This window comes from Topomyia yanbarensis, chromosome 1 (assembly GCF_030247195.1).
Source record: "Topomyia yanbarensis strain Yona2022 chromosome 1, ASM3024719v1, whole genome shotgun sequence".
Classification (NCBI taxonomy): Eukaryota; Metazoa; Arthropoda; class Insecta; order Diptera; family Culicidae; genus Topomyia; species Topomyia yanbarensis.
In genome coordinates, this window is record NC_080670.1 from 30,588,068 (window position 1) to 30,614,302 (window position 26,235).

General features: G+C 38.7%; 1 protein-coding gene across 1 annotated transcript in view; it reads left to right on the plus strand.

Annotated features, from left to right (window-relative positions):
• The window catches only part of LOC131677227 (elongation of very long chain fatty acids protein 7), a 107,488-nt gene extending 89,961 nt beyond the window's left edge, over window positions 1-17,527 (plus strand). Inside the window, exons 3-8 of the mRNA XM_058956942.1 lie at window positions 11,102-11,209; window positions 11,382-11,462; window positions 11,524-11,686; window positions 12,343-12,479; window positions 12,543-12,698; window positions 16,127-17,527. Coding sequence (XP_058812925.1) covers window positions 11,102-11,209; window positions 11,382-11,462; window positions 11,524-11,686; window positions 12,343-12,479; window positions 12,543-12,698; window positions 16,127-16,330 — 849 coding nt within the window. The 3' untranslated portion in view covers window positions 16,331-17,527. The remainder of the gene's footprint in view (window positions 1-11,101; window positions 11,210-11,381; window positions 11,463-11,523; window positions 11,687-12,342; window positions 12,480-12,542; window positions 12,699-16,126) is intronic.
• Window positions 17,528-26,235: the final 8,708 nt, after the last annotated feature.

A 26,235-nucleotide genomic window follows, 5' to 3' on the forward strand; every position in this document is an offset into this window, starting at 1 on the left:
TTTGACTGGGAGCGAGCAGTAGGCCATTGAAACTTTGTTCAAGGCTACCCGCCGTAACTTACCGTTTACTGTACAAATAGTGTGGGTGGGACACAGGGATGCCAAGTGTTTTTCCAAGAAGTCTGTAATAATTTTCGAAAAAGTCTGGAATTGACTTATCCAGCTGCGTTGGTATTGTGCCGTTTTGACGTTTGAATTGGGAGGAAAACAAATCGTTTGCACGGCGAATTGGGAGGAAAACAAACCGCTTCTGGGCTCAAGGGGAGGGCGGTAGTATAAAAATGGGAGATCTCAGTGTGCGTATTTTAAACGTCAGATATCTCAATTGTCTGGAAGGCCTATTTTTTTTTGAAAAAGCTTGAGGATTGAATTTGAGACTGTGAGCTTTCAGCATCTTGGATTGTTGAAATTTCCAGCTGATGCAAACTTAACAAAATTTATTCGCTTTTAGCGAACAAAAACTTTGCCATTTGTGTTTCCAGCTATTCTAAAAAGTTTTGTTTTCAAAATCGTAGCTCGAAAAGGTGGTTTAAAGATCAACGATGCATTCTTGTATCTCATTTTGTTATTTTTCAAATCGTCTGGATAAATCTGGACAAATTTTCAGAAATCTGGGTCAGAAAAACATAAATCTGTATGTCTGGACGACGCTTAAAAGTCTGGAAGAATCCAGATAAATCTGGAAGGTTGGCACCCCTGGTGGGACAAGACTTGCGAATATAAAACAAACCAGTGTTATCATGATCTAGCTCCCAAATGTAATTCTGAACAAGTAATAAAGTTGTGAGAAGTACAGGAAAATAAATTGAGTCGAAAATAAAACATTCATCCGCGCTCTCCGTCCCAGCGCGGGAGCTACACAATCGTTCAGAACAAAAATACAACCAAGATTTTACGCAAACTGATCAATTCAGAATGTTTCGTCTAGAAAATTACAAAAAGCTCTGCACTACATGTGTATAAGAAGTAGAAGGCACTAAACCAGAAAGAGACGCAGAATATTATCGCACAAACCTGTGTCCGAAACGCAGTTGCTAGCCAAATTGCATTGCTTCGTGATTGATGACATTTTCGTTACTCCCTGGACAGCAAAATTTCGACGCCAAGCCTAAATTAACGTGCTCCTGAGCAAATTCGAAAGTGGTTGAATTTTAGCAAATCTGGCATGCGATTTGTGAATGTAATGTAATTTCCCACATCACTTCCGGAACAATAAACGGTGAGATGCGCAAGAAAGAGTTCAGAAGCGACTGCTCTCATTGATATAGTGTAATCAGAGAGAACAGACGTCCATCTTCAGCATTCAACTTGTGTAGAATCTTTAACGGTTTCGAAGGTAGTTGGGATATCCAAACCACCCGGTCAAACCATTCGGAAATTGATTCGGAATCCTGAATGGTGTCAGTATGGATTCCAAATCAAATGCAACAACTGATTCTGAGTCGGAATCGGTTGTTGCATTTGATTTGGAATCCATAATGACTCCATTAAGAAATCCGAACCGGTTCCGGAATGAGTTTAACTGCCCTCTAAGAACGGTTGGTTTCAAAATCGTCCAATGAAGGACGTTCGTTGGACCAATTTGGACATCGTACAAATAACCGTTCAACGAACGTCCATCGTTGGACCCGTGTTGAACGATTTTGAAACAATTTTTTGGACTTCTCAGTGGGTGGGCAGGTGCGCTACTGTCGTCATGTTTTTTTGTGGCTGAGTTCGACAGAATTGACAGCGGTTATTCCTCTACCCAGTGAAACTAGTCCGGAACCGGTTCGAACTTCTAGCATGAATTTCAGCTCAAATGCATCGGTTGTTTTCTTTGAGCAAGATTCCATACCGAATCCATTCAGGATTTCGAACCGGTTCAGGAATGGATTTGACGGATAGTTGCGATAGGTTGGTGTGGCGGAGCTAGTGTTTATCATATATTAATTTAAATGTTTACACACGTTTTTAAAATATTTTTGTTCGATCATGGATATCTGTTCTCTGTGGTGTAATGGTTCAACTCGTTTTTGGCATGATCTACCTTGAATTTTATTACCAAAAAAGATGCAAATTCGCCGGGATTTCGATCAATTATCAATTTTTGAGCTATTGTGAAGGTATCCCACAATTATTGAAATTGGCCAGGAGACGAAGGAAGATTGGACTATGAATAAATAAATGGGAAAATGAGCAAAGAGTTGAATAATATGTAAAAAATAGAGTGAAAAGAAAGTTTCGGGTATTCAAATCAAAAGAAATTTAATGAAAAAAATATGCAAGATGTTTCCAGGAATGATCATTTTGAGACCAATAGTTCGAGTCTGGACAAGATGCATCCAAACAAGTCGAGATTTGATGTATACACAACCACCCGACTTTTATTAGAGGGTTCCTGCTAAAAACCTGTTCTTGCTGGTCTATTCATTGAAATAAGTAAAGAAACTGCAAAAAATCCATCCCGGGAAAGGGGCATTAATTCTAATCAATTTATTGATTTCATCAAATCACGTTCCAACAGCATCCCATCTCGGTTGCCGATCCGGGTTCGTTCGCTAAATTATTCAAATCGTCAGCTACAAAAAGATTGCCCCAGAGAAGGAGACAGAGAGCGCGCGCAACGCTAAATGTCATCGGATGGCAGCCCTAGTGAGCCGCGTTTTTATGATCGACATCCCCCTATAAAATGGTTGTAAAATGTCTCAAACTGTTTGGAGAATCCGCTCGCTGTGAGGACATCGAACTAGGCTAATCGGGTGAGAAGCAGATGGCGGTTCATCAACGAAACTGCTCCGTCACCGCTTTCAAGGGTATACCGGGCCGGTTTGTTGGTCATCGACGCTATAGAGTCTAGTGGTGACGATTGGCTGATTTTTATTGATTTGTTTTTCAATGGAAAAAATGTTTCTAACAGATGAATACGATTCGGGCGTGGTGAATCATATTTCAACAATGTCGCGCAACAATGTTTGCTTCGCAGCTTCCGAACAAATATTTTTAGTGACATCTATGAAAAGCCTCACCCATGACTTCCAATGGTAAAGTTCTAATTAAGATTAAACGATGCGTTTACAAAATCTTCAAATCCAAGCCATTTGTATTCTATCTGGTCAATGCTACTACCAATATCGATGATGTAACGCTATAGCTTTACGACAAGGGCCCAAATCGAATTCGCACCATGGCCTGCTGTTCCCCTTCCCACTGAAACTGCTAACCGTCACCGTCGTTGGTTAACCCAGCCGTAAAAATCCTTCAATAGTGGCCATCTGACGATTGACGATAACGGGTGCTAATGATGAACGGTTGTTCATTTCCTTCTTTATGTATAACTTGTTTGGCCCAGCGTCGTGCAGCCCGCAAGGTGTTTCCATGCTGTTTACCTCTTTCTTTCGGATGACTGCATTGTCACACAGGCGATCTGGGTGCGTATTGTGGAAGGTTGCGCCGGCGAAACAGTGATGCTTGATGTAGACTAGAATTAGTTTGAATTAGCAGCATATGTACACGATTTCGGACAGTGAACTTGATCCTGGCGTGAGGGTTATGAGGATGGAAATGGCGGACAACGAGCGAAACAGTTTTTAATTTTGTCAAGATTTTAAGCCTCTACCAAAAGCATTCACAATAGTTTGCAATCAGCTAATGCGCCTTCTCATAAAACCTTTTGAAACTAACCGATGAATCACGTTAATAGCTGAAAATGGTCGTTTGCACCTTAATTTACCAACCAACATCCTTGACTGAAACCATTCAAATGGTTGCAATAGAAATCTGCTATCATCAATCAAATCAGCGATCGTTCGTTCGTTAGTTCTGGTTTAATTGATTTGTCCAATCGGTGGCCTGCCTGGTTTAAGTAGCTTTGAGTGCAACCGTTTCTCGTACTGCATGGTGGGAACTGGCTGTATAAGCTTTAAATGTCAAAACTGAGAGGATTGTCATCTCAAACAAAATGTTTATGTTTAAGATGGGAACTCACTTACCGAAAAAAGGGTTACCGCTTTTCGTTTCCATAGCAACTGCATTAAATTGATCAACAATTTCGTACTCTTTTTACAAAAATAAAATGTCTTGATTACATTTGAAGCGTCATGCAGTGTTATTATCGAGGATATGTATGATGAAGCTCTTCGTTCCCCAACCCCGATTGACAACCAATGACAATGTCACGAGCGGCAGTATCAACCTCCATATCGGTTTGCATTGTTGAGTTCCGTAAATGAGTTTTTAATTCCACGTTACGCCTTGGCATTGACCGTGGGTTTCGAAGGAGAAAAATAGATGAAAAAAAAACTACGCTAATTACGGTTGTTTTTGGTGATCGATTTTGATGGTCAAATAAATTAAACACTGCTCGAAAAGCCATTCGATAGAAGAATAACAAAAGCAATTCTTGTTATGTCAACAAGGTCTTTAGGCCAAGTGGGCTGTGTTCATACTTTTCCGATGTATCTGACGGTACCCACTGAGACGTCCAAAAAATTGTTTCAAAATCATTCAACACGGTCCAACGATCGACGTTTGTTGAACGGTTATTTGGACGTTGTCCAAATTGGTCCAACGAGCGTCCTTTTTTGGACGAGTGTAACTGGCAACTCTGCATAATCTTTTTTTCTGAATTTTTCAATAATACTGGCAACAAAATTAATGTTTAATTTTGTTCCTGCAGTTATGCTGCTGGAAACCTGGAAATGTTTAGCAGAGATGCCAGATTTGCAGACAAGTCTGCAAATTTGCAGACTTTTAATTTAAGCTGCAGATTTTTTCGATGACGCAGATATTTGCAGATTTTCTAGTTTGGTTGCAGATATTTGCAGATTTTTTAGTTTGGTTGCAGATATTTGCAGATTTTTGAATATGAAGGCTTTTGATTACACTAGCTTTCCTGACATTTTTTGTTCTTCCCAGACTTTCAAAATTATTATTGCAGACATTTGAAAAAAGTACCTGGCATCTCTGATGTTTAGTTTTGATTTCATCGAGAACTGAAACTGTCAAGAATTTCGAGCAAAATTTATTCAATTTTTGTTATCGTGACATTTTAAACCATTCTCGGCCATTCCAAGCCATTCTCAACCAATGATGGAAATGCGAATCCATTCCGAACTAACCAATACCTATCTATCAATCCGTCCAGATTTATAAATTATAAGTTCTTTTTATCAAGAAAATCTCCGAGTGTCGTTCCGCTCCGGCAGATGGCATAAATGGCAGTATTTAAAGAGGGCTATCATCGTATTACGAAAGATACGATTTCGCTCATCGTTGGGGCACGATAAATCTATATCTATCTTCTATCTATCTATCTATCTATATATATAAAAGTCAATGTTTGCATGTATATGATTTATAGACTCCCAAACGGCTTAACCGATTTCCGTAAAAATTTGCACACAGTAGGTATTTGGTATGGGGCGTGTTTGTGTGCTATTAGTTGGAGATTATCTGCCCGCCAGATGGCGCTTTGGAACAAATTGTGTTTTCCTCCTATTTCGTAGAAAGTCGCAGCAACGCGCGATGGGTATTAGCTAGTGCTTTATATTTTGAATAAATTTCCAACTCTGTCTCGTATAAAAATACCAATTTAAGGACATTATACAAGCGAGCCACAACATAACTCCTACGTCACACACCTCTCTCCCTGTCTAACCATGTACCTGACACGAGAAAATACAAAAATACGTTTTTCAGCACACAAACCTTTCCGGTGTGCAACGTAACTGCTACTCGAGGAAGATAGAACATTTTCCTATACAATAAACCCGAGTTTTTGACGGAATGCTCTCTGCAGCTCTTATTTTGTGCGAAAATATCACCCCTCTTCACTTGGGATTTCTTTTCGAAGCACTCTTATTTTTCTTCTCATTTTTATTGCACTTTTTCAAATGCACTTTAACCACACACCACTGCACAAAACACCCACGAAACTTTAATCGTTTACAAACAAAAATTCAAATTTTCTGCCACTGTGCAGATGACCGAAGGAAAATGTCCGAAAACTCATTTGTGCGTTTGAATTCTCACTTCGAATTACATTTTTTCTCAATGTAAACAAGCGAGTCGGTGCCTAGCTACAAGCGTGCGTTCCTGGCTTCCACATATCTTCACCTTAAAATATGCTTAGACTTAACGCAATTTTGCGTTAACTATTTGACATCAGTGATGTCCCTATCCTCTGTGCAGTAAAGAGAAATTGAAATTGCTCCCCACACTCTGGCAAGCAAAACGAGAGCGCTTCTCTTTCGTTCATATACACCACCGTATTTGATATGTGTAAGCGCACGTTGATGGCAGAGGTAAATTTTCATACACCCAACACTGGAACGATCTAGAGTGTGCAGAAGAGCTCTTTAAATTCTCTGTGGTGCGCTCAGATAAAGTCACCACCGCGCGCGCCCCAGAGTCGCTGTGGTGTATTCACTGGCGTGGTTTCACTGGCGTGTATTCACTGGCGTGTGATCTTTGGTTTGTTTTCGTCTTACAAGCGGCATTGCGAGTGAGATTGATTTGATTTGCACAGGTTATTGCGTTGTGTTGTGTGGATGGCGGTGGCTTATTTCAAGCTTATATATTTTCTACTGAAGATTTCATAGTTGCTTGGTAAAGCTTGCGAGTTTATAGAGTGTTGTTACACTACCGTGGGAAACCTGAAGTATTCGAGCCTAGGGGCAAACAAGGAAAACGTTTTACGTATCAATGTATCGGCTGGTATAAACAAAGTTTTATAATGATCTGTAGTATCAGATTAATCGTATAACAGATGTAAGACGGAATTTGTACATCCACATTAGGAACGGCCTATTTTTTGTTCGACTGAATAACTCAATGGTAATTTAACTTATTTTGATTGCGAATTTGGCGACGCCAAAAAGTAAAGTGATCCATTACAAGTATTGTCCTGGTATTACACACGTTTTCGATTATTATCATACGCAGGCATTGTAATTCTCTCTCACTCACGCGAGAAGAGGCTTATCCGATGTCCAACTTTTCCGAGATAAAGTCCACATAAAACAAAATAACGTTCACGAGAATTCACATTGTTACTTGTTTTTTTCTGTAGCGCGTTATTAAAAATAACGACGTGCCAATTTAGAAGCGCTTCTATTTGACCGGTACAGTGCTTTCAAGGGGTTACAACACTGTAGATTTTTTAAAACATTTAATTTTTATTTATTGGTTGAATTTTGTTTACTAATGCTTTAGGATGCTGAAAATGATATTCCAAAAAATTAATCGCGAAAACAATAAATAAATATTCAATTTTTTTCGCAACGCCTCTTATGTATACCTCGAGTATACTGAAAACGTTAACCGTATTTTTCTCGAAATAATTTTTTTTGATCTGGCCGGAAATGTAACTCGAACAAATGATTTTTGATGAGCCTAAAATTTTTTCAGCATGTTCAAGATTACTTTCTCCAGCGATGTACGTGGGATTTAATTTTTTCATTGCAGAATTTTTTAATAAGCAAATTTTGTGTCGATTTTTAACACATTTTCAGCGTTTTTCGACTAAAAAATGTGCCATTTCGCGAAAAATCAAGACATAGAAAAAATCTTACGTATGCTGCTTGCTGTCGTTCTAAGAAGTTTAAAAAGCTTTGGTTTTTGGCTCTGGATCAAAAATTACGGGACATAGTGTTCCGGCCGTGGACCGCTTCCAAAAAAAACTCCCCGACGGGAAAATGTTGCACAGCCGCCAACTTGTGACGAAATTACTCGAATAAATCATTTTTTTGCAATAAAGTAATGTTATATATCTCATTAACCCTCTGGAAGTCGCACTTATGGCCTACTGAACGAGCAGCCGCTGATGCTTTAAGACGGGTTCGCTAGATTTTCAGAGCAGCGTGCACTGCCGGAAAGTTAAACAACATCTCGATTCATCTCATTATTACGTCAAGATAAATTCCCGAAATATGCCTATTCTTCGTGCTCTATAGTGGTGCAACCCCTCAATAATTAGTTCTGGAATCTTTTGACGGCATTTTTCTTCTGTGCCATCATTTACATAAATTAGCTGGTTTTCTCTCGAATTTCCATGCGATGGAATAATAAGAGAGAGAATTAAAATTAAAACCTAATATGTTCGGGTACGAGTATAGCAAATAAGTTCAAAATGGCAAATCCACCGTCTTTGCAGTGCATACTTAATTGTTCCAAAGAACGTTTATCTGTATATGACCTCACCGAATAAAAATCTTCTTGTGTAAACCTTGAACCTATAGTTGATTTCGTGACGTGAGGATGTGCTTTTGTTTTCATTTCGATCCGAAAAAGGAATACGATCTACGTTTATCCCAAAAATTAACGTAAACTTCGTATTCTATACATATATTAATCAATTCACCTGTAAGTATTCATGCATACACGTTATCGAGTACACTTCCGTGATTTTTATTCTTAGTCCAATTAGGTGATTCAAATTTTCTGCTAAACAGAAATATAGGATTTGATTACTGATGAAATAAGTTTCTATGGATATTTAGTAAAATTATATCAGACAATACTAATTATCCTCAACATATTCCATTTTCTTCTCAAAATTTATCAATTTCGAATGCTCTAGTAATGCTAACAAAGTAAATACATAATAGTTTAATAGTTCCGCACTTAAGGTGTGAGTCGCATTACTAGATGCTTGGGTCAGTAAAAGCCAAATATTTTACGCTTTTTTGGCTATTCTCGAGCGACGTAGCGATACAAAAAAATATTTCGTTCTAATTCTAATATAATTTTTTTGAAAATCTACACTTATACTGCATTACAACGATAGCATTAGTTAGACTAATAATATAGTGCAATAAAAGCAGAATGTTGAAAGTTGTTCTACGTGTCTTATGAACTGCCCTAGAATTTTAATTGCAAATATGGGAAATCATTCAACGTATCCTTGGTATGTGTGCAAAGAACTAGAATATTTGAGTGAAAATTCTGCTAAAAAATCGATGAAGTTCTATGGGCGATGTCAATATATTAAACGAAAGCATTTAATCCCAAAAATGATAAAAAATGTTAAGATTGTTTATTAACCAATTTATGTATGTGAAACTTCTTGTACCATTACCACTACCATGTATCATTAATATAGCCATTGCTAATTACGGCTCCTATGGGACATGCAACTATAGATACATTAGCTCAACTATATATAACTTTCATACTCGGTCATAAAACACCGTTTTGTTAAGAACCGGCCACCATACCAGAATTTGCTTTTTTCCATATATATATATATATATATATATATATATATATATATATATATATATATTGACAACATACCATTCAAGCACCATTTTAATTCTTTCCCATTTCAATTCTGTCGATTGATGAACTTTTTTTGCACGATGGCTTCTGAAGAAAGCTTCGTTGACACTGAAGTAGCCTGATGCTTTCTCCTATTGAGCTGTCGCCGTAATATTATAGAACGTAGTTTTTTATATCATGTTAATCTACAGGTTTTTGGAATCTTTGAAAATCCCTCGGAAATCCCCTGTTCGAAGATCGTGCAAGATGTTTTCATAAGGCGAACTTTTTTCTATATTTTCGTTGATATAAAAGTTCGCAAGCAATCTTTTCTTCTTCCGATATTTGCTTGAACCGAATAATGTTCCCAAACATCGGCACTCTTGAAGCTCACTGACGATTTTTTTCCGTAGCGATATTTTATATCAGTGAACTTTTTATTAGAAAATCGGCGATGAAAAGATTCTGTTGTGAACATTGATATTTTGATATTTTCCCAACACTACCTTTTTGATAAAACACCTCATTCAAGAAAGTTATAATGAGGAATAATTTATCACACAAAAATCGCTTGTTTAAACTTGAGGAAACACCTTACTTGTTACTTGAAAATACGAAAATTTCATAGAGATTGACAGAGATTCCGACAGATACTACCAGATACCTAATACTTTGCTTTGCTGTTCATATTACGTGCAATGAATCCGTGCATTATAATTACGGTCTAAAATACTAACTGACGCAAAAATCTAGAATACGTATAATAAACATTGTTGCTGCTGACCCATTTATAACATCCTTTTATGGAACACAAAATTCATTGTTAATTTTAAAATAAGCGTGAACACTAGTGGCCTTTTTTCTTGACCCCGAAACTGAGCCAATTTATTTCGCTCATTGACGCGCAGAATCCCGGTCCTAGCTCCCATGTTCTTGAAACATTCGCTTTCGCCTGCTGTTTAAATTATTTCCACGCAAAATAATAGACAAATAAAAAAATGAATAACGGGTGTACGCTCAATTGTGATGTTGTATGTAAATTAATTATCGTCACAAGCGTATACCTAATTTTAAACTTGTAGGATTAAGTTATAATAAAACTATTAATACTTATAACACGAGTTTGCATATCAGGTGCCTCTGATCATTATAAAACTCTCTATACGATGATACGTAAAAAGTTTTCCCAAATTGCTCCGAGGACCGAGTACATTTAGTTTTGCAGGTAGTGTAACAATACTTTATAAACTCGTTCGCTTTACCAAGCAACTTGTATGAAATCTTCAATAGAAAATAATATAAGCTTGAAATAAGCTACCACCATCCACACAACACCTGTGCAAATCAAATCAATCGCAACAACCTGTGCAAATCAAATTAATCTCACTCGCAATGCTGACGAAAACAAACCAAAGATCACACGCCAGTGAATACACGCCAGTGAAACCACGCCAGTGAATACACCACAGCGACTCTGGGGCGCGCGCGGTGGTGACTTTATCTGAGCGCACCACAGAGAATTTAAAGAGCAAGAGAGCACGGTTATCTCGCACCCAACTACCTCAACACCAGCGCACACTTAAAATCGGTCTATACAGCTCCGAAAGAAAGAGCGTTCTGCTTTTTTCTGTGGTGTGTGATCATTGTATCCTCTGTGTAGGCATCACACTTACGCGCCAGTGCATCACTAGGGTGAAATGCCATCACTGTTTGACATGCTACTTATACTGCTATTAAACAGTAGAAAGATAATTCACATACATATATTTTATCTTCTTCCATTAATAATTTAATTGAGTCTCATCCTCTCGCAAAGATTGCCAATTAATGTGTTTTTTTTTTCTATCATTTCTCCCAACAGGTTCTGGGTCCCCGATTGATGGAAAACCGCAAACCGTTCGATCTGCGACGTGTGCTGATCGTGTACAACGCCGTCCAGGTTGTGTTCAGTGCGTGGCTCTTCTATGAGGTAGGTTATGGTGGCAGACGATCTGCTCTCGATCGTCGGTAGTCATATTCCGCAAGTGACAGAAGCCGGTTTGTTTGTCGACCTCTTTCCTCCCAACACCGACGACGACGACCGTGTGTGTGTGTACGTAGGAACGTGATTGTAATGATACACTGTTACCCTATCCTTTCAGGCGCTTATGTCCGGCTGGTTGACTCACTATAGCTTTCGGTGCCAACCGGTGGACTACTCCCGATCGCCAATTGCTATGCGGGTAGGTATCACCGAATGACCCTGACTTGTAATGACGCTTTAATCTTCATATATTTTTTTAGATGGCATCCGGCTGTTGGTGGTACTACTTCTCCAAGTTCACCGAATTCTTTGACACGTTGTTCTTCGTAATGCGAAAGCGCTACGATCAGGTCTCTACGCTGCACGTGATCCACCACGGTATAATGCCCGTTTCAGTCTGGTGGGGAGTTAAGTTTACCCCAGGTTAGTAGGTCACACATCGAATCTTCACGTCCATGGACCAGTTTCGGAATTGCAGTGCAGATTTTTAACATGTAAAAAATCACCATCAGCCAACGACGAACGACACGCCTTTCGTGCAAGCTTGCATACGAGCCGAAATTTGCATCCTCCAATCTAACCGAATCTTGAATGCCAGGCCTCCTACTACTGGTTTGTGCCCGAAGTGGGAGGCTTTTGGGTTGGGTCACTTGACCCTGTTTGAAATGGACATAAATTACTGTCACACAACCAGCCTGCTCGATCGTTTGATATTAAAACATGCAGCTTAAGTCACAATTTATCTTGCAATTTTAGCGCATGGCTTAGACAGAAATAGGATGTAGCAATGCCTCCAGGCGAGATCGTCTTCGAACGAACTTTAACGGCTGGTAATGACGACGGGGTGAAATCATGGCCCAAAGTTGCTATGGACGAGTATTGCATTGCAATTCCGAGACGTTAGAGAGCGGCTCTGCCGCGTTATCCGATGGCACACCATCCCACTGTCATTAACCTTTTCCTCCATCATCTTCTTGTTAGTTTCTTTCGTTCGATCACACTACACTGCCATCGCCTACCGATCGTTTGTCAATTCATCTGTATGACATTAATAATAATAATACCAATTATTGCATTAGGCGGCCACAGTTCCTTCTTCGGCCTGCTGAACACGTTTGTGCACATTGTGATGTACGGCTACTACCTGCTGGCCGCGATGGGTCCCAAGGTTCAGAAGTATCTCTGGTGGAAGAAATATCTAACTTTGCTGCAGATGGTAAGTTCCTGCCCGTTATGGGACTCGTACTGAAATTCATTACATACATATTTGCCACCGCAGGTACAGTTTGTGCTGGTGATGCTGCATGCCTTCCAGCTGTTGGCCTGGAACGAGTGCAATTATCCGATTGCGTTCGCCTACTTTATCGGAGCTCATGCGGTCATGTTCTACTTCCTGTTTTCCAACTTCTACAAACGAGCCTACGCGACACGAAAGGTAAGTGATGTTCTACGATGGTTGGTATTTTAGGACACGAGCAGGCGAGTTGAGTTAAACGTCAAACTGTTTAAATCGCGACCATAGACTTTTCTACGGCTCATGTACGTACACGTCACATGACACAAATACTACTTCACTAGCTGGTGGAAAATAATAAACAAAGACGGCAAAAGTAAATGGGATTGTTTTCAATCAGTAAGCTGCATTGGTGTTCGTGAGACTGGCCGACAAGAACTCAATGTTCGTCCGCATTTTTTTTTTTGACCGGGTTACGGCTTCGAGGCATTTCAGCCGTGATTCAATGAAAGCGCCCGACGGTATGCATCCTGTAGCAAATTTGTTGATGGAGGCGTTAGCGTTTCGAGCACTGGAGGAAATTTTTTCTCTAAATTTTAAATTGTTGTACCTTATACTGCTTTTCACAACTTGATAATCTAGCTTAACTTTCGAATTTTCAGAAGTTGAACTTTTTTTTAAATTTTTTGGTTTTTGTAATTTAGTACGACAGCTAATTTTGTAAACAGCAAAACCATAGTCGACCAATTTTTCCAACATTTTTTATTTGAGTTGTGTCCATTTGATAATTATTGTTTAGTTCTCGACAAACTTATGATTACGGCGTGGGACGGAAATTGCCGATAGGTGTTTTCCTTTTCCCCCGAAGTTACATTCTTGTGCTTCTGTTGTTTACTCTCATTTCTGAGTTGGTTGTTTAAATATGTCCACGACTACCTCATTACGCGTGAACTGCGTTAATTTTTTATAGTAATTCGAGATTCCAAAATTGCAAATATCTGTATCCAAAGATTTTTACAATTTATGCTGAATGTTAGGGTTACCAATAATCATTTTAAAGGACATGCCCTTGATTATTTTACCACAAATGTTTTAGTTTCAAACCTAGACATATTTCAGAATGTTTCACATCAAGATAATTCCGAGAGAAAGAAATTTTTCAATCTTCACTTCATTTGTTCATTTGCTTCCAGCACCTTTTGTCAATAGAGTTACAAGCATATTCTTTGCGACTCATAGCAACCAAAAGCTCTTCTACGAAAAATCGAATAAAGTTTGGCAAACGCAGACTGATAAATCTGCTGCCGACCTACGGGCAAAATTTAAAGACGGTCGCTAAAAATGCGACTATTACTGCGATGAAACAGACTAACTCCACGAAGTTTAATGCTCGATTGTTTACAATAGATGTCAGTACAGCATCTTATTGAATATTATCTTGTTTTAATCTACGTAGTAGTAAAAAATTCCGGAATAGGCCGCATTCATCTTACCTCGGCGTTTGCTTGTACAGAGAACTAGATTTTGGAATAGGTATTACAAGTTCTCAAATAATTCGTGGCATATTTCTAAAAATGGAAACTTAATTAAAACACATTGTTGCTGTGCGCTTCGAATCAGTTATGCTTTGATCAAAAGTACTTCGTCATCAGTAAGCGAATTCTTGCTGCCCAGCTTGCCCAGCCCCTCCTAAACCATACATAGCAGCAGCAATGCTTGGCATGAATGATTGGTTATTTCTTTATTGAAGTTCTATATCGGTTTGTTGGGATCATGCTGTTATTTGTCCTCGTTTAAAAAGAGAAAAACCGATCCGTTGAACCACTTGTACTCGACAGAGAGATCTGGAAGTGCGCACTACTTCTTGGGGCGTCAGAAATATGAAGCTTAGAATCAGTCATGATTCCACATTTAGCTGGCCGGGTATGTAACGCCATCTGGCCGTCTCCGCATTTCTGAGAATTTCAGTGAATCTGAATACGACAAACTGATTACACCTATGATGCCTAGTTAACCCAGTATACTGTTGAAATTTGTATCCATCTGAGAATCTTAAAGACGACGATGAAGGAAAGGTAGATAGCCCTTGAAGTTTGATTTCAACGTCATTAAAATAGGAGAAAAACATTTCTGGGCCGCGATGGCTTCCTTGCGGAATGCCGAACATAGCGAAGGATGGTGTGGATAGACAGTCCTTAATGCTCATTTGGAGTTGTCTCCCTCGAGATAGAATACTGATACGATATTGAAATTCATGATGGTGTTCCTCAGTTTACACTGTTTCCTTTTTCGCACATGCAATCCCAAATACCCGTTGAAAAGGTTATACTGGCAAAAGTACCGGGTCAAGCCAATCTGCCTAACGATCTTCAGTAACTCGTAAAACATCTTCAGCGACAGAACAGTTTATCTATTACGCTGAATCCCTCTGCATAAAGACTCGCCATCTCTATCGTTTGTTTACCATTTATCTGACATTGGCGTTCCAATCGAACACGAGACCTGTCAATGACCCTCGTTCGAGAGGGATTCGAAGAGATTTTCTTCGGATCGAGCGCTATTAACAGATATCATGCTCGATTTGAGTGAGACGGACAGATAAGTAGTAAACAAACGTGTATGAAAAGACATAATTTTGTCCCGTCCAATACGACTCCCATTCAAAAATCTTCCCTTTAAGGAGCAAAGGGACCGTGAAACAGCCAACTCTGTATTTCAGTAGATCCACGCTTGATAAATTCGAATCGGTGACCTCGCTGTTGATCTGAACTTTGTGAGCGGATATGTAGACGCGGTAATTCGTCATACAAAGCTTGTCAGCACCTGTCAGCACTACCGCCATTTGCTTGCTTTAGACGGAAGATCATTATTCTGAAGTCATCTAGGCGCACTTTCGAGACATCTGCCACTGTTGTCAGTTCTTTCGAAATCTTTAGAATACTTGGCGAAATATTGTTGATCTTAAAGAAGATCAGATATAGTCCGATCGAGTTCAATGTGCAAGCATCAAAACGGGAAGTCGGACTCTCTAATAACTTTTGGACATTTATTTTACCATTAGCTGGGTCTCTCTAAAAGAGTTAATTTATAAACGTACCTAGAGCCCGGTGCAAAGTAAAAACACAGACTAACAGACATAACACTATGAGGAAATTCCCTCAAAAAACATCGATCCGACAATTTTCCCAGAACACTAGCTCCACCTTTTATTCACAGTCCCAAACACTCATTTACTGGTGGGTTACCCCTCAGGTTTGGGAACAATTTTTCACTAGTGGTCTATCCCCGGTATGCTTGTTCATATGTCAGTGGCGCCATAATTTCAAATGTGGCCACAGTCCAAACTAGAAATATATTTAAAATGACCGTTAAAGCGGGCGAAGCTTTGTTTTTGAGTGTTATGTCTGTTAGTCTGTGGTAAAAGCTCAAAGAAGGTAGAGACAGAAATTTGGTGAGATATAATAAATTGAGAGAGAAGTTAGAGGGTAGCAATGTAAAAATTTGGTCAAATTTTGCAACAGTGTATAACACATGCCAAATCTTATCTTATTCATGAACTTTCCAAAAGAACGTAGCACATAGAAACACAAATGTACTAATCCAAATCTATCTCCCTCTTTCTCTTCCAGCAACAACAGAAGGAGAAGGAAGAGAAACTGCTGCTGGCCAATGGAAACCTAGAATCGGAGCCAAACAAGAACATCGAAACGCACCTATCCTCCTACCAATCGACGAACGGAAAGACCAGCTTCTATCAGGCTGTCGGCAAAACGGTCGAGGACAGCTACTCCGCCACCAGGCACCGGGTCTATGTCGGCTCGGTCAACAATTAATGCCGTCGCTGTTTCTGCTGCCGCCGTCCGAACCGTCGGCTCTCATTCCTTCCTATCCGTTGTGAGGATGTGGCGGAGTGAGACAGTGCAAACCAAAACCAACCACACTTCGAAGGGAGAGGATTCCGGGACCCTAGTTCACACTCCACTCAAATGCAGGAAATGATTAAACCAGAAAAGGAACAGTAATTAGATAAATCATAGAGATCTGGGGAAAAAAGATACCTTTGCAGGTGTTCACGTGATAGTCTTAGCACCCATTCGACTAGATGACCAATTGTTTTCTTCTTATACGCATAAGTTAGCAACATTTGGACGGTTTCCCGACCGAATTAGTCGTGCTGTGGAACCATACACCAACTTCTCGTTTTAGGTCCCCTTCAGCTAGGGGAACAAAATCAAACCGACGGGAACTGCTGAACTGGTTTGCGTTAATTTTTACTGCTGCTAAAAAGAACGCAAGTCACTAGATTCGCTGAGACCCCCTGTTGGGCCCCTCAACCCTGATCAGAACACAGGCGGGACACATCTTTTCTCCTTCGGTTTTTGTGTGCCCGCCGAGAGAGACATACAGAATGGATCCCCCTCCCCGCGAAACGTTCGTTCCTTAGGCTGTAAGGATTGCTTCCCCCGTTCTCCCACTCCCCAACTCCGTAGCGTATAGTAATTTAACTAGCTCGTAAGGAGATTTGTAAATAGCTGTTTTATAAGTAGGGTAGTAGCAATAGCCCTGCACTTGCTCTTTGGCTGCGAACTCAGTTGACACAGAAGGGCAACGATCCGTAATTGGATTGTAGTATCAAGGCTTTGCTTTTTGTTTTATAAGAGATGACGAGCGTCAATTTTGCTGATTGGCGCAATAAATAATAAATAGACGAAATTTGACTGCTCCAAAACTCAAAGTAAGACAAAAAAGAGAAAACGTTCAAGAAATTTGGTCTGTATACCGTACTTTTAGATTAAGGTTAAATCAATATATGTAAACACATTCGATACTATAATTGGATGCGAGTTATGTCTAGATCAAGACGGCGAAATTTGTGTAGATTATTTCCGCAAACTTTATACAACAAAAGTGCACGCTTATTACTAGGGGCGATTATGTTTATAGGCTGAAGGTGATGAAAACTGTGAATGACTTTTTTGAACGGATGACAAATGTGCAATAAAAGTTATGGCAATAAATATAAAAATAAATCTTGTTTGACCAAAAAGAACATATCCATCAATCATGCGGACGCTCTAAACATGAGATTGAGGGCCCTATTCTCACAATCACGTCACTTAGTGACTAGAAGAAAATTTCCTTCTAGTCACTAGGTGACGTGACTGTGAGAATAGGGCCCTAAATCACAGAGAACAGACATCTTAGAAAAACTGTAGAAAGAGAACTACGTAAAAATTATATATGTATAAATTACCCAAATAAAAGTCATATGGTTAACGACGTGTTCAGGATATCACCCAAACTATATATGGGATGGTTTTACCATATGGGTTATAGTTCGTGTATAGTTTCTTTTTATTGGGGTAGTGTAATTGGAATTATCACAAACAGGTGGGCTACTGAATTTCGGCTCGATTGACAGCTCGTCATAGCGATTTCAAAATGGTTTCAAGTGATATTGAGCAAATCAAGATATCCCTCTTCCGAGCAATGTGTTATATACAGGTATGGCGAAGATGGCACTTTGGTATTCGTAAGATGAATCTTACATGGGTGGTGTGAGTGATCACAGAATAAATCGACTTGCTTTCGTCATACCGGTCGATCCGCTTCCATTGAATCATGTGAACGCTATGACGCACAGTGGGACCAATCCAAAAAAGGTGGGACAAAACCTATTTGAGGCCTTAGATGTCATTTTAGAACCAGCATTTCTTCGTAGGATATGTTCACAATATTATTCTGCAACTTTTTAAATATAATATTTTGTTGTTGGACTAAAGTAGAGTACCCGAGCAAAACAAAATTTTTCAAAAAAATTTTTTAGAGGGTCGATGTCTTCGACAAAGTTGTAGAATATTATGTTTTGAATAACTTCTTCTAAGATACCACTTACATCAGAACTCAAATTTGAGGCAAAATTGTTGTTTTTTGGAAATATGATCAAAAAATCAGTTTTTCGATATTTTCATGCTAAAAACCTTAATTGATTAATTTAATATGTTCTACAAACTTGCAGGTAACACTAAAATACAACTTTTTGTTGAAGGAACTAATAACCTAAAATCAATATTTTGGCTTCTAAAACTATTTTTCATATAAATTTACTCTATTTTCATCAAAGATTTCTGTTTTTAGGTGCACTTTTGTGCAGCCAAACTTTGGCTATTCCGATACTCTATTATTCGTAGAATAAAATTAATACTACATAGAAACAGGATATAGTTGGACGCATTGTTTAAGTGACCATTCATGTACGATGGTTTATAACATAAAATGTGCTTATATTATTTTTAATTTACATAAATTATTAGCTATTAACAAAATATTATATTTTGCCCATATTTTCAAGCACGTAGAACATATTGAGTTGATCAATTAAGGTTACAATATGGAAAAGTGAAAAAATAATATAAATTTTGAATTTAAACTGCCAAAGAACAACGATTTCGGATTATAAAATAAATCTACAGTATGTATAAGGTATTTTTAATAAAAATGTTCGAAATTTGTGAATTTTTTTCCACACACTTAGGTTCTATAATATCTAAGGCCTCAAATAGATATTATTCTCCTTTTTGAATTTGTAGAACTAATCTTATTGGTTAAACTAAAGTAGAAATCCCGAACTAAATAAATCAAATTTTGTTTAAATGGTTGAGGTCCTCAGCAAAGTTGTTAAATATTGTATTTGGAACAATTCTGTTGAAAATACCATTTATTTCTTTTTTGAGCCGAAATCGTTGTTCTTTGGCAGTTTAAATTCAAAATTTATATTATTTTTCACTTTTTCATATTGTAACTGTAATTGATCAACTCAATATGTTCTATATGCTTGTAAGTGCGTACAAAATGTAAGATTTTGTTAATAGCTAATAATGTATATAAATTAAAAATAATATAGACACATTTTATGTTATAAACTGTCGTACATGAATGGTCACCCAAACAATGCGTCCAACTATATCCTGTTTCTATGTAGTATTAGTTTTATTCTACGAATAATAGAGTATCGCAATAGCCAATGTTTGGCTGCACAAAAGTGCACCTAAAAACAGAAATCTTTGATGAAAATAGAGTAAATTTATATGAAAAATAGTTTTAGAAGCCCAAATATTGATTTTAGGTTATTAGTTCCAGTTCCAGTTAGTTATACAACAAAAAGTTGTATTTTAGTGTTACCTGCAAGTTTGTAGAACATATTAAATTAATCAATTAAGGTTTTTAGCATGAAAATATCGAAAAACTGATTTTTTGATCATATTTCCAAAAAACAACAATTTTGCCTCAAATTTGAGGTTTGATGTCTGTGGTATCTTAGAAGAAGTTATCCAAAACATAATATTCTACAACTTTGTCGAAGACATCGACCCTCTAAAAAAAAATTTTGAAAAAAATTTTTTGCTCGGGTACTCTTCTTTAGTCCAACAACAAAATATTCTATTTAAAAAGTTGCAGAATAATATTGTGAACATATCCTACGAAGAAATGCTGGTTCTAAAATGACATCTAAGGCCTCAAATAGGTTTTGTCCCACCTTTTTTGGATTGGTCCCACTGTGTGACGTCGACCCGCTGTGCTTCTGGATTGTTTACATATTTTTGGTTGCCACCACTAGCAAACCGTGTGTTCTGCCACACACATATATATATATATATATATATATATATATATATATATATATATATATATATATATATATATATATATATATATATATATATATATATATATATATATATATATATATATATATATATATATATATATATATATATATATATATATATATATATATATATATATATATATATATATATATATATATATATATATATATATATATATATATATATATATATATATATATATATATATATATATATATATATATATATATATATATATATACCGCATTGTCTTCCGAGCCCCAGTTCGACTGGAATGACACTTATTGCTGCGATCTTTGTTTCCTATTGTTGATCAGCTGTTTGCAGATTTTCTAAAGAACAGCTGATCAGCAATAGTAAACAAGTAAATAACGGCGAAGCAAGTGTCAAACCGGTCTAACTGGAACTCGGAATTAGCCTGTGCACGCAGACGAAGTCGACCAGCAAGTCGACATGAAAATGACTTTTACTGTGAGCCGTGTTTACAAATATTGCTTCACAGCTTAATGGCAGTGTTTGTAAATACGGCTCACAGTAAAAGTCATTTTTATGTCGACTCCGTCAGCGTACACAGCCTAATAATGACGCTACACGGAAAACCGATTCATCACAATTTCAACCAAAAAATTAGTTGATTTTTTGATTTCGTCTAGTTGATATTCGGGCGTACTAAGTTTTTGCCGAAAACAATAATCCTGCGCTGTTGTTTTGATGCTGTCAGTCTCAGTCAGGACACGAACGGCTTACTTGAGTTAAAGCTTGAAACGCTTGTCTTAGCATGTAATCAGTCGTGGCTCTCAGGAAATAAGATGGAACTTTTTATGTCTCATATTCGTTGCAGCTGACCAGTTCAACTACGCCCGCGTTCCAAGTGCGCTTTATTTGATTTTACTTCCTGGTTTTCTGCTGCAACATAACACAACAGAAGTCAAGAATCCCGGTGGATCGAAGTAGTCCTAAGCCATCGAATAACTTGCTGTTTCTTTGCACGTAAGTCGCCGCAGATGATTTGCTGAACGTCAACCTTCAGCTGAGTACAGAAACTGAGCACGCCTTCATCATTGAGCCAGAGCATTTCTAACACTCGCTCGTACTCTGGAGCATTGTCCATAAACAAATTCTTGTGACTTTTCTCCGGCGGTTCGCCAAGGTAATGGAGTACGTTCGCACTGTTAGACTGCCAGTAGCGTATTAGAAAGACTCTTTTCAATTGAATCGCCTTCACCTGTGCCACTGTCTCTACAGCTTTCGCTTCCGTCCCATAACCGATCAAGTAGTTATCCACGTACGTGTTATAAACAATATCTTCTGCAATTTTCGGGAAGTCGTTCATGAGTTCTGCTGCATTCTGATTCTTCGTGGACTGGGATAATGCTGGAGAACGTGTAGGACTGCAGCATGGTCTTCTAGCGTCCTTGGTGAAGTTACAGTTCAGTGCTCCTTACTTATTTTGTAACTTTTTTTATATTGTAACGACATATAATTAGCAAGGGACTGGAAGGTGAAGTATTTTTTCAAATATTAAGAGCCATAGTACTCAAGGGAGAGCAAGGATTTGAAGTAAGAAAGTTTTTTAGAAAAGCGTGGAGTAGGGTCAATGAACAAGCTTAGAGTTTCCCGGTTACTTAGCTTTTTGTCTTCTGCAGCGCAGGAGTCAGGATCTTTTGGCATTAAATGTGAATCACCTGAGTCTGCGGCATGTCCGGACAAGCGTAAAGTCAATTTAATGACTTATGCTGTCGGAGCCGACTTATCTTCATTTCTTTCTAAAGTAAATTTCTGCGTCCTCCTAAGGCTGGCTCCATTGACGGGGGCCAACCAGGCGAACAGGCCGACTCAAATGTTATTACTTCCATGACGAAGATCTCGGTTCCGTCGATTTGCCGTGGCGTTTTAAAACGCCATCAAGTCTTGAAGCACCGCGGCAAATTGACGGAACCGTAAAGATTGCCGGGTAAAGATTCTAGGTCCAGATCAACCCTTGAGTAACATGGAGTTGAGCGAGATCCCATCGACCGTGGTTACCGCATCCTCAATGAGCCGCACTTTTTCAGGTACTATCGGATTCCCTATTACTTCCAGTGGTACGTCCAGACACACTAGAGACGTACTGTTTTCAACTCCTCGTCGGTAATGCGTTTCGCTTTTTAACGAGGGTGAGGTATGATCCATCATCGAGGAAAGCAAACTTTTCAATTACCTTCTTGGCCCATACAGCGTCATGAACGCCAGACTCCGCTCCGTCTTCCACCGGTTGCCGACTGAAAGCATTTTGAACGTCCGATATTCTCATTGACAATGTTCTTTACGAAACAATCATGAAAATGTACTGATCCTCATCTTGTTTGTTTCCATTTATCCATCTTTACTGTATCTGCCGTTGTACAGAAATTCTGATTGCTGAGATCATCACTCTATCCTTAAGATAACCTGAAATCTTTGGATTCGCCTCTAAATATCACTACGTGACATTTGGTCAACAGGTAAGATGAGATTGTAGTCTCGCTACTTGAAGATGACCACACAAGCATTACACAGTCATCCCAAACTCGAGGAATATTTCGAGCTATTCAGTCTTAGGTGCTGGAGTTGATTGCACCTCATTCAACAGCACGTTGATCACCAATTCCGGTCGTCCGTAGAGAGACAGCAGCTAGGGGCAGATCACTCTAGGAATGTATAACAAATTTGCATCAAATTAGAAAAAATGCATTTAATTTCCATTTTTTCATCAACTTTGCCCTCACTCGCACAAAAGTTTTTTTAACAATCGTCCTACGCTGATCCATTTTGTTCGACGTTGTGTTGAATATAGGGCTAGTTTTTTGTAGGGTTTTGAGTCTTACACGCAACGCAAAATACATTGCACGCAACGCAAAATACATTTTGAATTTCTATTTTTATTGGAAAGAAATGCATTTAATTTCGCTGATTTTTTAAAATGCATCACAAGTGATCTGCCCCTAGGGCTGCAGAGTGCTTATCACTTGTGACACAAATTTCGATGCGAGAAAGCGGTTTTTGACAGCTTCATATACTGTACTTTTCAAGTACCGCTGCAATGTCACAAAATTTTCTACGCGACAATATTCATACGCGGCGGTTGTATTCGCGAGAGCACTAATAAGAATTGGTCAGCCCGTGTGATCACTGGCGGAAGAGGGTCAAAGGGGGCTAAGGGCAAGAGCCAATCGTGTCTCATTTCCACCCAATATTACGCAAAAAGGAACGAAACTATACTTGCGTCATTCAACTATAATATTGGTCTTCGAATGTAGTTGCTGCATATTTGACCTTGATCCTTGACAATAAATACAAGGGCGAATGACCCATCGAGGTTAATGCCTCAATAAACAATACAAATAATAAAGACGTAAATCGTACAAAGAAAGTTTTGAAAAAAAAATGTGGCTAATTCAACAATTTTAGAAGTTTAAAGTATCGTTTGAGAGTGCTCTGAGGTAGAATAGGTAATGACTCCTGGTACAGGCAAGACAAGACGGAACGGAAGCAACTGTATTCGCTGCTCTTCGTGGATGAAAACTCTTCTTCGGAGGGGCATTGGTGCCGGCCATCTTTGCTTGAGCCGAGTGTGAACGTTGTAACAGATTTGACGCAATGGATTTCAATATTCGTAACCGCTGATATAGGAAGTCGACGAGGATGTCCTCATCTTTCCTCCCATGCACGGAGCGTTGCTGAATCGTAGGTAGAGTACACCATATTGACGAATGAAGTGTTTCAGTGTTCGATTCGTTCTGCTTAGCATGACGTTGAAATTCATCGACGAGCTAGGGCAGATTCGTTCGTCATCGGTAGCAGATCATAATGGGTTCGAAGAGCTTATTTTTAATTTTCCAAAAGGCCCAGCGGGTTTCAGTTGTTGAGCTTTTATGAACTTGTAAATATAAATAATCGAACGGTTTCGGGATTGCGATTATCTTAAAGCTAAAACGACAAAAAGAGGCTTTAAATTTCACTAGCTGTTATGGACAACACTTTTTGAAGTCATGATTTTAGCTTGCTTTGAGGGTTAAGGATTCGGTGGTAGCCATATCTCTCCAAAAATGCATTTCGCACAGCTGCATAATTGTCAGCCTCTATGTCTACATTCTCGAATGTTTCCTTGCTTCACGTATGATATACTCTAGTTTGGCCACATGAAAACTATCGGCATTACAGTGGGCCATTGAGCTAAATCTATCGGGGAATGGCAGCCATTGAGAAAACCATTGAATTTACAAAGGTTTGGCAGCCTTAAATAAAAACTGCTGGATGACGGTGACGCAGTAGCATCCACGTATTCACAGCCGTCTGGTGTGAACCTTTGGCTTCACGGTGCAAACCGCAATTTAACCTCAGCTCGATCTAGGAGATTATCAGGAGATCTTCAAGATTGTTCGGGTCATCAGTTCTCTTCATATCACCTTGCACATCCAGGAATACATGGTACATCCTGTCCAGCGACTCCATGCGAACAGGTATTCCACATGTGACCTGTGTTTCGTTGGTCACAATAAATCCGTGGTCACTGGGCCAGCTTAATATAGACCCCTAGAAATTTTGTTATATTTGTAAATATTGTCAGTAAATATCTAAATGTGAAATAAATGTCATAGCTTCCATGTTTACATGTTTGAAGGATGTTTATTTCAGGTTTAGTAGTCTTCGGTTGGTGCCCGTCAGTATTTATTTATTTATTTATTTATTTATTTATTTATTTATTTATTTATTTATTTATTTATATATTTATTTATTTATTTATTTATTTATTTATTTATTTATTTATTTATTTATTTGCTTGTTATTTATTTATTTATTCCATAATGATTTATTTACACTATTTATTTACTCAATTATTTATATTATATGTCAGATAGTTTATTTACATTTTTTGCTCATTTGTTTATTTTGTGAAAATTATACAATGTAAAGGTTATGCATGCAACCAATCCGATCTAAAAATTCAAATAAACTTTTTATCGGGACACCAACCCATACATGTTTGTAAATAATGTTTCCTACGCTGTATACGAGAAGAGGCCATCGATCACGAGTGGAGATGGTTTCCGGGGGCACGGGGAAATAAAAAGGGCTTCCCGTGTCGAAAACGGGATCAATCACTAAAGTTCGGTCCGTGGAGTGAAGACCCACGGCAGCGTCGTCCCATCGCAATACCGGGACTGTGCGTTTCATCCGTTTTGTAGTTTTCGCAAAAAGTAGGATCAGACAGATCCGAAGAACGATCCACCCGTTATTTTCGGTACGGTTTAGGAACCCAGTGTAGTGTTCTGCGGGCAAAGGCCCGGTAAACACCACAAGCGAAGCGAGTGCACTATTGGTCAAAAGATGCCACAATAGGTGTCGAAAAGTGCGCGAAAGTGTAGAGCCATTGTACCACTCCCGGACCATTTTCGAAACGCAGGCCACACGTTACACGGCCGAGTTGCCGCCGCATCTGGATCCCGACCGACGGAAGCACTCGGTCTGAACACTCGTCTGCTGTTCCAGTACCAGTTCGTCGTCGCCCAGTCCCCGGAAACCCATCGCAGCAGCAAGTCGACCAACGTTCGTCCCGGCCGCAACGATTTTCAGCACGAAAGTTGAATAAATATGCGCAAGTACCTTTTGTGTTTGTCGTAATAAAATGTAAGGTCTCGTCTATATAAGCTGTTTTGTATAATTAGTAGCGTCCTTGAGGTGAATTAGTCCACCATTTTGTTTTTAGAAGTGTTTACTTTGCCCAGAGACCAACGTATTTAGGGTTGATAGTCCGGCCGTATGAAATTCTCCAGGAGACCGCGGTAAAACGACCCAAATGCTCGTGTTTTAGTGTACCGTTAAATAGAGTGAAAAGTGTCAAACCGTAGAAGTCGTAATCAAGTGGTAACACACAGGCATCTCTTTTGTAGTTATAATCTGTTACAAAATTTTCTACAAAATCGCAAACAACGTAGCATAGTTTTTTTTGGCGACTTAATGTTCAATTTGCCTTAAATGAATTTTTCTTCGGGCGAATTGTTGGTTTTTATACGGTTTTTATGTTAGAGGTTTATTCTTGTCGGAGG